We start from the raw sequence: 14,114 nt of genomic DNA on the forward strand, positions 1-14,114 counted from the left end.
ATCTCAGTGACAACTCACGAAGAAGGTGGAGTTCGTGGTACCCAACACTTACGTTACAGGCTAATAGTTTGAAGTGCTTGCCTAGGAAGTGTAACTCTGTGCCTGCTGTCACCATGCACTGCCCAGGAGAGCTTCCTTGCCACCAGCCAGAGTGGAAAGTGGGAGTGGAGACACCCGTTGAAACAGGGCAGGTACAATGAAGACCAAAAGATTCATAGGGATGGGAGGGGTATGACTCTGAAACTCATTCAAGAAGGCACAGTGATATATGTACATATGAACACAGTTTACTTTTTTAATTAAGAATTCATTGTCCCCAGTCAGATCCCTGTTTCTAGGACTTTGGTGAGGGCTCTGACCACTATACTGTTGCATATAACATAAGTAACGTGTGAAGTTTTTTGTTTGTTAGTTTGTTTTTAATATGTTGATAAGTGTCCTGACTGAGGTGCTTTGTGCCAGCAAGGTGAATAGTCTCTGAGAACCCTGCTCATTTTAGGCCATTTGGGGAGGTGGGCTCTCATGCACCTTCTTCATGAATTTTGAATGGCCTGAAGTGTGAGACTGGCACCAAGATGCCAAAGTGGTATGTTTGGGTGTGTAGGTGCTTTTAATGGATCTGAGATGTAAATTCTCAGATCAATGAGAAGTAACTTCCTGGCTTGTGGGATGTTTCAGCTGTTGATTTCTCTTTTCAGGCTGACTGAACCATTAATGAGCAAATGGGCTCTGCTGGGAAGGCTTGTCCTTACACCATGACTGCTGACGAGTCAGAAGCTGGAGAGTTAGCTCTGGAGCCCCTGCTCACTTGCAAGCTATGTCTCTGTGACTATTCCATGGATCAGATGACCACTCTTCAGGAATGCAGCTGCATCTTTTGTACATCGGTAAGATCTAGCAGTGCATTTATGTTACAGGAGTGGGATCATGGGAGACAGACAGATCTGCAAGATGGGGTTGCTTTTCCTGTACAAGAAGCTTATGTTATCCCTGCCGATAGAGGATGCTTTCCTGAAAGAACATTTGGTGTTAGTCTATCTTGCCTTATTTAAGACTTCTCTGTCATTCTGCTTTTGATAATTCCTAACTCTAACAGACGTTCCCACAGCAAATAATAACAAATCCCAGTAGTAAAAGGAAAAAAAGATGCATTTTAACTGTCAGACAACATACACAGTCTATGTGCAATCTCAGTTTTTATTTTTTTTCTGAAGCAAAATCAGGAAACGTCATAGGATAGCGCTGAGGTTTTGTTTCCATGTTATCATTGTCTGAGTACTCTAGAGACCTTTTAAGTCTTTTATGTAATTTTTAAGGGCAGTCAGAAAACCTAAACAAAAATTAACCTTGACCTATTGAACCTTTTGCATCTGCAGTCTGTGCTGCAGAGATGTTGCCCAGGTCATACATTACCTATATCTGTCAAGTGAGGACTTTCTGTCTTGCAAGTTCAGATCAAATAAAGCTGGTGGAAATTATAAAGGCGGAGGTTGAGTGAGGTGATAAAAGCTCTACAGATATTAGTAGTCTTCTGGTCTCTTTGTCAACATGGGAAAATAGACCCAGTTTCTCTGGCGATTGTGACTTTGATGTACCTCACTAATGGATTTTTGGAAACAGGTCAGAAGCCACTGGAGGGATGTTGTTTTTTTTTTTTAAACTCCAGAATAAATGTACTTTTTTTTTTTTAAAAAAAAACCAACAAATTGTGGTTAAGCATCAAGCAAGTACATTTAAGTTTTGCCCTTAATTGTTTGAGCTCGTGGAAGAAATCTGATTTGTGAAGCCAGCTTGAGTGAGAGTGTATTCACTTACTCTGAATTCAGGGTAGCTTAAATGGGATAAGAATCTAGCTGCGTGTTTAAAGAAACTAGGGTAAGATTGATTAATATGTATTTTCAGTCCAAATTCATGAAGTTTGTTTTCCGTACCAACTTCCACAAAACATTTCTGTATTGGAGTTTGTAACAAAAGTTTTAAGAGAACATACATAACAGGTAGGTATGAAGGTATTGCTTTAAGTTACAAACATTTGGAGAAGTCAGTATCTTTACAGTGGTCCCACTTTTCTACAAGAATTCAGTGACTATGATTTATTATCATTAATGACACATTAACCTCAGTGTTAGCTGGGCAGAGTAACCCTTTCACCCTTGGGGAAGGGAGGACTGCTTAGGACTCTGCCAGGCAGAGCTGGGCTCTCCACCCCTCCAGGGCACTGGCCAAAGGGAGAGCTTGGTGATGGCTGGGGATGTTGCTGTCCCTGCCTATCCCCTGTTGGTGCTGCAGCTGCAACACCATAGATACACCCCTTACCTGGCTGGTAGTGGGAAGAGCATCTGCTCTGAGCTTTGCTCTCCAGTGCTGTGGAGAGCACAGTCAGTGTTGTTTGGCATCTTTTCAAACTTTGCTGACTTTGTCTAAACCAAGTGCCAGCCATGGGTAAGTGCCGAATGCAGCTGGGAGAAGCCTTCAGACATGCTCTATTTATTTCGGTGGGTGTAATATGTCTCGATTGTGCTAATTCTCCATGTCTACCCTTTGTCTTGCTCTTGTTGCCTGTGTCTGAACACCCTCCCGATGGAGGTGTCTGGGCTGATGCAACAGAGACATGTACATCTTCCAACCTATAATGAAAGGCACTCTGTAAACTTCTAACCTGCCTATATGTCTTGAATCCAGAGAAGTTTTTGGGGGGCCATATGAGTTGGGCAGCCTCTGACAAGCAGCATCAGAAGCACCTTGCCTCAGGGTGCCTTGTTGCTGGGGTTTGCATGGGGGTTTGCTTGGGGCACGGCCTGCAGCAGCTGCACTGCTGTGCAATGTCCTAAATTTCCTCCCACCAGTGCCAGGCCTTAAGTCAGATACTGGGGTAAGTATGTCAATTGTGAGCTATGGGATTTAGCCCGTATCAGTTTTTCAGCTAGCAGTGCTTTCAGCTTATACCTTATTCTTACTTTCTTTCACTAAAGTTAACTATATAGATCCAAGAGTAGTAGTAAATTTGAAATAGAGCAGGGGTAGACATGGACACAATAGGATCTGCTCTACTTTATTTTTTTGTTCTATTTACATGTGTGAGGTCTTTTTTTTCTTTTCTAATTGTAATGATGATTCTGCATCTATAATTTTTTATATCTCCTTTTTACTTGTAGCCTGTAAATTCAAGGAATTTATGAGTTAGAGTTGTGTACAGCTATTTTTTCAGCTTAGAAACTCTTATTAAACATTATACCTCATAAAAACTGTATTCTAGCCAAAGTAAGTAAACCTTTAAGAAGGTATATGTTTGTGTTTTGGTGGAATGTTGCTGGTAAGACAGGAGTTTTTCAAATAGCTATGAACATTTTTGCTCTCTCTGTTCAGAGGAAAAAAAAAAGCAGATGGCTTGCAGAACACACTTGCCATCTTACTTGGTAGCCCAGCCAGGTCTGAAGTGGCATCAGCTTTGTATTTCTCAACACTTGTTGCACTTGGTGTAAGACTCCACTGAAATGTGAGATAAAGCACACATTTACACATCCCAAGAATTTGGAAATGGCTATAGTGTACCTGATGGCTTGGTTTCATTGTCTTTGGACTAGATTAATTTTGAATGAAAGACTAGTCTCTGAAAAGGGTTGGGCAGGGATGTGATGTATATTTTATCAGCAAAAGTTTTAGAGGACTGCATTTTATATTATTCAGATCATTTCCTATACCTATAAAAACTTTGCAGAGTGTCATGCTGTGGTGCACACTCTTAAATATACATATTCAGCAATATATGTATTGCTTAAGCTGCATGGTTTTAAGCTAGATGCCCCATTCCCAAAAGGAGAGTGGGTCTCAGCTGTTCCTGTTACTGCTTATCTTGTTTTTTGTCTTGCCAGTCACCATTCTGGGATATTTGGTGGGATGTCCTTCCTACCTGCAGTCCCTTGTACTTACCTTATGTTGCAATTTGTTTTTCCTTGGATGCACCCATGTGCAACTATACAGATTTTTGCTTCTGTGGTGGTCACATGGCTCATGTATGTATGTAAAATAATTATACACTGTGTCTCGCTACACCATCACAATGATACAAAATACAGTATTTTAGTACACTTATTTCTGGGTCCAAAGCAAACTAATAAACATCCTGACTGATACGCTTACAAAATTATATTTTGAATAGTACACTTAGTTCTAGTCAGTTTTCCTACATGTTTGTATCCTTTGATCTTCTCCTTCCTCCCCCAGATAGCTCCAGGGATGCCTCACTCGGGCAGGACTCAGGAGCGCTTGGCTGGGGTAGTGCCAGCAAGGGACGGGCTGACACCCCTGCTTTGCCTTTGGATGGGGCACTGGGTGTTGCTCAGGCTTTGGTGCTCATTAGGCTGGCTGGAAAGTCTACATCTTGGAGATTCCTACCTTTTCCAAACCTGGCTGAAACTGGGAAAACAGCTGGGAGAGATGATGAGCAATGCAATTGCAGGCACCTCGCTTCCTCATGCTGGAAGTGCCCCCATAGCTGGCACAGCATAAATCCCCCTTTGGAAGCAGCAGTGAGGAGTTTGGCATGAGCAGTAACACTGGAAGTACCAAGGGCCCTATGGGAGCCTGGGTGTGAGTCTGTAGCCTGTAAGCAGATGTGGAGGTGAGGTTTGACCAGTTGTGGTGGGATTGCCTTGGTGGCGGTGATGACAGAAGGGAACCAGTGCAGTGCTGTTAATGGAAAACGTGGGTTTGGGGCATCAGTAAAAGAGCCAGTGTCAGCTTCTTCCCCACATGCCAACCCTGGTTTTGTCTTTCCTCTTCCCCCCCCGACTCCTAAGCATCTCAGCGTCCTGATGAGAGCCAGGTGAGCAATAAATGACATTACTGCTATTTGCGTCAAGCAGCAGCTTATATCCATCTTCTGTGATGTTTACTGGAACAGGGTTCAAGATGCCTGAGACAACACGTAGCAAACTCAGAAAACAGAAGATACTTTCATGTATTTGCGTCTGTGTTGTCAGCACATGTTTATGCAGAACTAGCATGATTCACCCGTCTTTTTTTTTCCAAGCAAATTCTTTGTTTGGTCTTGTACTTCTGAGGAGTGTGTGTGGTAACTGAGTTACAAAACGTGCAAAACAAATATGATCCACCTGTTTGTTGTTTTGGTGCACACAGTGCAGTGCAAATGAGATTAAACTTCATGCAACCTTAAAAGGAGACATCAGTGTGCAGTGTTAAATAGAAGTACAGGTAGCTTCTGTGCAGTCTTGGCTATTCTACAAGTAGAAGGTGACCCAAAGGTGTTTGAGAGAACAGGATTTTCTGTGCTAGCTGTGTGTGGCAGCAAGGCCAGTGCTAGACATGGGTGAAAAAGGCTCTTTTGCTGCTGGTGACAGCCTGGCACCCTGGTTAGGCAGGGCCCTGGGAGGCTGCAGCCTCTGAGAGAGGGGTTTACATGCTGCTGCCAACTACTTTTGCTAAAAGGAAAGGGAAACCCTTCTAGAAATAGGAGTTTCTCTGTTGCACTTAATCAGCAGGACACTCTAAGGCTCCTCTGCTTTCCTTAATCTTTTTAAGAGCAGCTGTGCATTGCCCTGCCTCCTCCAGGTAGCTAAATATTGACATTTTGTCCTTAGTGGTATAAAGCCTCAGATCGTTTGTGCAGGAGACCACTGGAGAACCAGACATAAACTGATGTGAAGGATCAGCATCATCAGCAAAAAGCATGGGCAGAAAAACTTGACAGCAGAGGAGACCAAGTAGATCAAAGGCAAGGAGGAGGCAGATGACAAAGAGTGTGGGATGCCCGCTAAATAGAGCAAATGTACACGAATACTCCAGTAAAAGGCTACTTAGTCAAACTTGCGAGTAAGGGAAAATTTGGATTTGCCTTCACCTAGCGAACACTGCGTTTTAGTATCCCTTCTGTTTCTTTGTGCTAACTTTCAAGAAGGGGTTTGGTCCCCTTTTCTTCCTCATCTTTCCCCCATCCTAGGAGACAACTGCAGGTACTCACTGCTGCACCAGAACGGTACCTCTTTCTCTTCCTAAATAGAAATTGTGCTGCAATGCCCCACTTACTTTATATAAAGCTCACCTCAGGTTGTTTTGTGCTTCCACCCACAGGTAGCAAGCTGTCAAGTTTTGACATTTTGGATTCTTTTTTTTCCCAGCTTGGCATTTGAAACATTTAAGAATAGCTTTGTTTTAAGGTTCTAAAAAATAAAATCCCCACACCTGCTAATACTGGCACTGAACACATAGCACTTTTATAGTAATTTAAATGGTTTGAGAACTTCTCGCTTTCATTTCTGTGCAGACTCTCACCAAAGGCAGAGTTAGTAGGGGTACCAAAAGAGCAAAAATGTACCCATTGCCTTTTGATGGATGCTACTACTCAAGAAGAGGGGCTAGATGCTTCTGAAGTCAACAGAGGTGGCAGCATCTGGGTGGTGGCCAAGGGAAGAGAGGTGAGGAAGAGGGAACTGTCATGTTCAATGACAGCATTGCATCAGTGAAGTTGGTGTTATGTCCATTTAACAAATGAAGAAACAGATCTAAGTTGTCAGCACCTTGGAGAACCACAGTGACTTATCCAGCGTGTGACATAAGCCTCAGGGTCATGTCTGTTTTGTAGCTGTTTGTAAGGCCAGGTTTCGCCTGACATTTATTTGCAAAAGAAAAATATTTGCAGCTCATTTGGTTTTGGGAAGGATGAGTTTCTCTGGTCCCGTTCTTGGATCCTTTTCTGTTTAGTGGTGCCACTTCATGGCATCAATTAACAGGAATCTATGCTGACTTTTATTAATAGGAAAGGCTGCCAAGATGTGGCAAGTTGTGTGTAAATTGGTTTTAGACTGTGTATCCAAGCAGAGTCTAGCACTATTGGTGGTAGATCTTTTGAGACAAAGCTGATGACGATATATTGCTCAGATATATTTGAAAGATCCCCTAAAAATGTCTTTTGGAGCTGTGGGTGGTTGTTATATTCTGGTCCACTGTCATGTTTGCTTGGTGTTTTCACTTGGTCATGATGAAATAAAATGCTTGTCAGTGATGTTATTCCTCACCTCTGCTGACCCACAAGATGACCATATGCCATTTGAGGTTAAAGAGGCATTTTTTTCACTTTCTTTCAAGCATCTTTCTCAATAAGGCTCTAATGTGGCCTAATCTTCTATCCATTTGAAAGCAATTTTATTTACCACTGCATCTGGTCCTTAGCAGTCAAAGTATAGATTGAGCAATGCAAATGCATGTTTCATTGGACTTTTGTTTTTCACTTTAAGCCATGCCTATCATAAATTTATCTCTAACGAATTCATAAATGGCTGTTTCCGTGGTCTACTTTTTAAAAAATGTCTCTAATTGGAAAAGCCTCACATCTTTTGTCCAAGTGAAGAGCCGATGCCTCCAAGCTAATTGCCAATAGACTTCATTTATCTAGTTCCAAGACCTGTTGAGAAATACACGAGAGATTCCAGGAGTTTGATTACTACACATTGAAATCAACTGGCCCATTTTAGAAACTGAACATGCAGAAGTACAGATGTCATGACAATTATGAACATATTACTGAAAGTTATGTAGAACTGTCGTAAACACTATGTGTATTGCTTTGTATTTTGGTTTGGGGGTTTGTGTATATTTAATTGAGTTCACAACTGATTAAACGCAGAGTGGATCAAGTGATTAAATGTAGAGTTCTGACATGAGCTGTCTCACCGCAGTCAATAATACTACATATTCCACATATTCAATGTAGAACTACGTCACTACAAGGCTACTTTGTCTTGTATATGCACTGAATAACAGAAAACACTTAAACTATAAGAAACAAATAAAAGCTATGTCTTTTTGAATAAAAAGTACATAAACACTGCCTAGAACTGAAAAAAAACTAAATGCCTATCTATGATCTCTTTTCAATCATAAGATGCTCTGGAACGCCAACTGAAAAGTTTTTTCTTTCCATTTACAGTCTTTTTTTTTTTTCTTTCATCTCCCCCAAAATCTTGAGTTTGTAAAAAAAGGCTAAAAAAATCCCAAACTAGTACCGTTTTGAGGACAAATCTGGAAGAGAGATTTAACATTTTAAATCAGTTTTGTGGATTTGAAGATGGAAACCTGAGGTTTTCTTAATTTTTCTGGAATTGAAATGATCTTCAAGTTATACATTAGTAGGAAAGACCTTCCTCGTTTGGCAGGATGCCTTCAATCATTTCTTGCATTTTCATATTTAATGTAGATCATGCCCTAGTAGTGGTTAAGAAATACTGTAGATCTGTTTTTTCCCCTTTCTGCAATTCAATTAAACACAAATACCCTTAATTATTCTGTATCAACTGCTGCACAGTGGTTAGCGGCATTATCTGGCCAGCCCTTTCTGTTTCTTTCTTCTTCTTCCTAGCCATCCTTCCACCTTTCTTAATAAAACAATTTGTTCAATTTTGTCATGTCGCACATGTGGTTTGTTTTTGTGCTTTTGTATCCAAACTGATGAGGCTGCATTTTGGGAGCTGCAGAGCTGCATGCAGATGGGAGATGAGCAAGGTAATGAAACATGTCAAGGTACTTTGAAAAAGCAATGTGTAGGAATCATTGAGATTCAATTTTTTGTCTCTGTTACAGAGGTTATCTGAAAATGGCTTTGAACAGAAACATAAGATTTCACAGTGAGAGGGATATAGTGCCTTTGTCACATCATTATCTAGCAACATAATACTCAAATTGTACTTTGAACTCGTTCTTATGTTAAAGTGCAGAACTGTTATGGTCCCTTTGCAGATTATATACATCGCCAAACAGACTTTTGTTCTTTTTGGTGACTACATTGAAAATCCCCTCCATACAATAGGCTTTGAGGGGGAAAAAAAAGTTGACAGCTGCATGTAGAGGAAGTGTTGAAATGAAGAATCCATGGATAACCTGAACAGAATTTTCTATTCCTGTGGCTCACAGCTGACCATATAAAACACTTTTGAAGATTAGAAGAAGTGTTTATTACAGAAGAATGAATTTTTTTATATTATTATTTTGTGCATTGCTGGATTTGGCTTTTCAGTGCTTTTTTAAAGATTCATCCTTCATGTTACAGCATACACTTTCAACAGAGCCTTAGTTCCAGGAGAGGAATGTGTACTTGGGGCATATATAAATATTTGCCTAAATTGTAAACTTTCTTACAAGTCCTGCAAGATTAAAAATAAATGCATTCATGTTGCATGTACTATGATAATTTGATCCAGGTACTTAAGAGACCTTCACTTACTAAATACTCATGAGTAGCATTTTGTGAAGTAGATAAATGGATACTGACCTTATTTTCTTAAATAGAGGAAGGTGATGGCCTGAAAGACAAAAATGATGTAAGAGGAAAAAAATTCTTGCCCCCAAATGCTTAGACAGCAAATTATTCTCAGGCAGAGAAAAAAAAATAATTGTGGTACTGTTTCCATTGAAGTTGAGAGTACTCCAGCAGGAGCAAAATGTGCTTGGCAAAGTCAGATCAGCACCAAAACTTTCCATTAGGTGTACTGGGTTTTATGGGTGGAATTACATTACCACATCTGAACTGATCCCTCACGCTTGATTGCGTCAGGATTTTGTTATGTATCCCAGAACACAGATATGTACATGGTATAGTTGCTCAGTGGGGAAAATCTGAATAAACTGAACATAACTGATTAGGGTATGCTTGCAGGTATGGAAGTTATAACCCAGTCCTTGGGTTGATGTCTACCATTAATTTAAGAGGTGAATGTAATGGAGCAAAGCCTCCAGTTTCATCTGTGGTCAGCACGATTGAAACCTGTTCAGCAAGACCTCAGTAAATTTTTAGTCTGTTGCCTAAACCATTCTGCTTTGATTATGTGACACATTTGTGGAGACTTTGCTGTGCTGGTAGGAAGGCCACTGCTGATTACTTGGTCTGGCCATGGAGAGTAAGAGGATTGTATGACTGTCTTTGTAAACCACAACTCCTGTGGTGTGGCCTCTCCAGCCACTGACCGCTCTCCCAGCTTTTAAGTCACCGCACTGTTGGGAATTGGTGGGGAGTGTAGCCTGAGGGTGTTGAGACCTGGTGATTTCTTGGATGTCAAGATTAAGATCCTTTCAAGGAACTCTAATACCACAGAAGGCTGAGTATCTTGATTGTACCTTCGCTTTGTAGAGCAATTAAGTAGCATATGTAGCATGTGCTGTGCAGTTTTCATAGCTGAAATACTGCTGATTTTTGTAGCAAAAACACACAGAAAGTCTTAGCATTTTATGTCTGTATAATCTATTTTCCATAGCGTGGGAGGACATAACTGCTGAGAAGATCAGTTGTGATTCATTATATAGACATTTGAATACTCTTTTCATCACATTTGCAGCTTGTATATCTTTTCAGATACTTTTATTTGCCACTTTTCAAGTAAATAGCTGAATTAGTAGCTGATCTGTGAATAATAGTAAACCCCCTCTAAAAACAGCCTTACTGTTAAAGTGAAGGCATATTTTAAAATTTTAGTGATTTTCCACTATCTATTCTTTGCTGCTAACTTGTGAAAAAGGGAACAAGAAGCTCATCTCTTCATTCATGTACAGGCTTAGGTGAAAAGCTTAATCCTTCAGTGGTCAGCATTAAATGCTTCCTTCAAGTTTCCCAGCACCTAAGTCCTGTCATCAGCTTCTTGAATTGCACCCACAGCACCATCCCATCATTTTTCCATAAAACATTTGAGGATAAGTGTCACTGCGCAGACCTATTTCTCTCCAAGTCAGCTTCTAAAAGCACAGCACCCTCTAAAAGTATTGCAGAAAGCTCCAGTTGCTCACTTATCCTCACCGACAACCAAGCAGTGAGCTAGAAGAGAAGGAGAATCTAGATGCATTAGGAATTCTCAGAAATCTCTGTTCCCCTGACTTGGTACCTCTAATGATTTAGATTCTGGCTATTGAAACTGATTGTAAAATCGATACTGTGGATCAAAGCTCCTTAAGAGCTTTATGCCCATCCTCGCATGGAAGAGTAATTGTCAGTGCTCTGAGCTTCTGTCCTGAAAGTCTAAATTAAGAACAAGCCTCTGGGCTGCTGCTAGGCCTGCAGTAGCCTCTCAGGCTTTGTCCTCCCTGTGTAACCAGCTGACCTGAGCTACCCCCAGAATACATATCCACTCTACCATCCTGTCAAAACAAATTACTAAATATCCGGCAGCACCACGGAGGAGACAGAAGGCAGGATCTTAGCGAAAGGTTTCTCTCCCATGCTTGCTGAAGAATTAAGGCAAACTTAAATGCTTTGGCAAGAGGGAAACATTCTCCCTTCCCCAAATGCTGCCCTGAGACTTGATCAGAAAGTAAACAGGTCTCCAGTGAGGAGAGGGAGTGAGATGTAAGGAGGTTGTACTGGAGCATCACTCGCATATCTAAGAAGTTCACCCAACACGCTGCACCATGTGCAGGCTTTGGAGAAGGGACTTGGAGGTCAGAATTTCCTGTTTGCACCATTCATGGTGGAGGCTGGGTACAGGCACAAACCAGGGAGGAAATTTGTGCAGGGAGTGAGCGCTTAGAATCGTAGAATCATAGAATATCCTGAGTTGGAAGGGACCCACAAGAATCATTGAGTCCAGCTCCTGACTTGATGCCCCATTTCCCCTGTGATATGGTCTGAAGCGTGTGGGCAATACCAGGTGCTTAATGAACGTGGGGCTGCAGGAGCAGGTCACCCAGTCTCCGTCTGCATCAGGAACGGCTCTGGGAGTCAACCTGGGCATTGGCTTTCCACTGCTAATGCCCAGAGCGTGGTGGCAGCTCTGGTGTCTCTGGGGTAGCTGTTCCCAGGCTCCGCCATGGTTATGTACCTGCTTCTGCCTGCTGCTCTGTGGAGGAGCTGCCTGTGCTAGTGGGGGAGATTCAATAGGTGGTTAAACTGGCCTTTTATAAATGCTGTGCCTAGATGCCCTTGGGACAGCTGGGCGAGGAGGTGGGACAGGGCACTGAGGCTGCTTGAATAATAAAAGAATAGCTCCTGATTAAATCTGGGCTGATGTTCCTTAGGGAGCTAATACTGCCTTCAGTTACTGACATGATTTCTTTTTGGTTATCACCTGCATCTCCCTCACTTCTCACATACTGTTTGCACTAGCAATTCATGACAGCCTGCTCCGCTGCTTTCTTAGAGGGGTGTGTGCTGGATCTGAATCCATTAGTGCTTAATGAGCTAGATATTTAAAGCTTACCATTTAGGTTATACTCCTGCATTCTTCTAAATGAATACACTCCAAATATATACAAATCAAAAGTAAGCTTGTTTAAAATGCCACTAAGTTAAGCTGATTCTACTTGCTTGAACTAATATCTCCATAGAGTTCATCAGAACTAACCAAAATGTGTGGACATGGATGTTTCAGGAGACAGAGATAATAATAAAGAAACCTCATTTCCATTTTTTTAGAGTCCTAATTATCTTGACATTTAAGAGGGTACCAGCTTTCCAATAAAAATACAAATGAGGAAATTTCTTTAATGAGAGCACAATATGCAAGGCCTTCTCAGAACTGTCCAAACTAATGCAGACTTGAATGTCAAATGCCTGTAAATACTGGAAAAATGGTTTGTGAAGAGTCATGGAGATTTACCAGAGCTGATGCTCTGAAAGGCTGTGGTTTCCCTGTAACCTACCTAGTAGCTTTTGAACTTGGTACCTGTTCTGACAGTTGGCAGAGAGGCAGAGGTAACAAAGACCTTGTGCTTTGGCATATTTCTTGAAAACTGACAGGGCAATAAGGGAAGAAGCCAGCAGTCCTGAGGAGGAGGAGAGTTATCATGTGGGCATAAAATAGAAATTTGTAGGGAACAAAGCTGCATTAGTCCTGCTGCTTGTAAAATATTTTGTTTTTCGTTTACAATGAACTGTGCAAGCTGAGAGCAAGATCTGCCAGAAATTCATGTTTTGTTATTTTCTTAATGGTGATTTACAATTTACTGTATGCTTTGCCATTGCTTTGAGGAGACTTGATTGTTTTGTTTGATTTAGAAGTAAGCTCAGTTACTTATTACCTGTGCAGTTTGGGGATACAATTCAGGCACTACTCTTTGGTCCTTTGCACCAGTTTTATGCCATGATTTTGTTAAAGACTCCATAGTATGTATTAAAAAGACAAGCTGAATATATTTGAAACTTGCAAAGCAAATAAAATGTGGGGAGGACAGAGGGCTTAATTCTTTTTTCTTGGAGGCGGAAGGCCTGCCTTTTTTGTGTAATGAAATAATTTGGAAACATTCATAAGAAGGCCTCCATACTGGAAATGGTCTTTGAACAGCTCAGTAGAGTAGACTCTGATGGTATATCATGGTAAACCATGGAAATTGCCTGATCTCTGTGGGGCATTGAGGGAGGAGCGAAAGAACTGATAGCTACACATATTCTAGAAAAGATCATAACTTCCTAACCAGGTTATACACCCCCTTCCCTTTTTATGGAGCTAAAACACTAGTCTCTTTCTTGTAAATGAGGTCTCCTACAATGGAGGCTGCTAGCTGAGAGTCTGAACTAAGAACACAGGAGGAAAGACCAAAGAGTGAACCCTGTTTAATTAGAGTGAAAGATACACCCCCTCTTAAATCTTCCAATCCCAGTTCAGCAGAGTGTAGGGGTTATTAGCACTGAAAGGTCTGACTCAGTGACTTGGGTAAACGCAATGCTTGGCAGATGAAGTCATGTATAATTAATTCTTCTTTATTGCATTCTTTCCAATGTAATGACTTGTAGCGTTCATGCTTGTAATAATTGATGTTTTCTGTATGCAGAAGCTTCAGGACAGCCAATTAAAGCAGTGGAGGTAGTAGCTGTGCAGCATCTCTAGCATCTGTGTATTACCAGTATGTGGGCTATAACTCTTTTTTTTTCTTTTCTTTTCTTTTCTTTACTTGTTTCTAGTGCCTAAAACAGTATGTGCAGCTGGCAATTCAAGAAGGTTGTGGTTCTCCTATCACGTGTCCAGACATGGCATGCTTGAACCATGGGAACCTACAAGAAGCAGAGGTATCAACACTTTTTTTTTTTTTTGAATATAATCCCCCCCAAACTTCTCTATCTACATAATAAATATGATCATACACTTTTTTCTCCCTTTGATTACCTTTAATGAGCTTTTGGC

At 41.1% G+C, this 14,114-nt stretch overlaps 1 protein-coding gene across 4 annotated transcripts in view; it reads left to right on the forward strand.

Annotated features, from left to right (window-relative positions):
- Nucleotides 1-14,114, forward strand: part of RNF144B (ring finger protein 144B) — a 97,999-nt gene that overhangs the window by 58,398 nt on the left and 25,487 nt on the right. For all 4 annotated transcript variants that reach the window (XM_082046891.1, XM_082046893.1, XM_082046894.1 and 1 more), the window contains 2 exons: nucleotides 699-887; nucleotides 13,895-13,999. In XM_082046891.1, coding sequence (XP_081903017.1) covers nucleotides 723-887; nucleotides 13,895-13,999 — 270 coding nt within the window. In that variant the 5' untranslated portion in view covers nucleotides 699-722. The remainder of the gene's footprint in view (nucleotides 1-698; nucleotides 888-13,894; nucleotides 14,000-14,114) is intronic.

Source organism: Streptopelia decaocto, assembly GCF_964273445.1.
Source record: "Streptopelia decaocto genome assembly, chromosome: 2".
NCBI classification, from domain to species: domain Eukaryota; kingdom Metazoa; phylum Chordata; class Aves; order Columbiformes; family Columbidae; genus Streptopelia; species Streptopelia decaocto.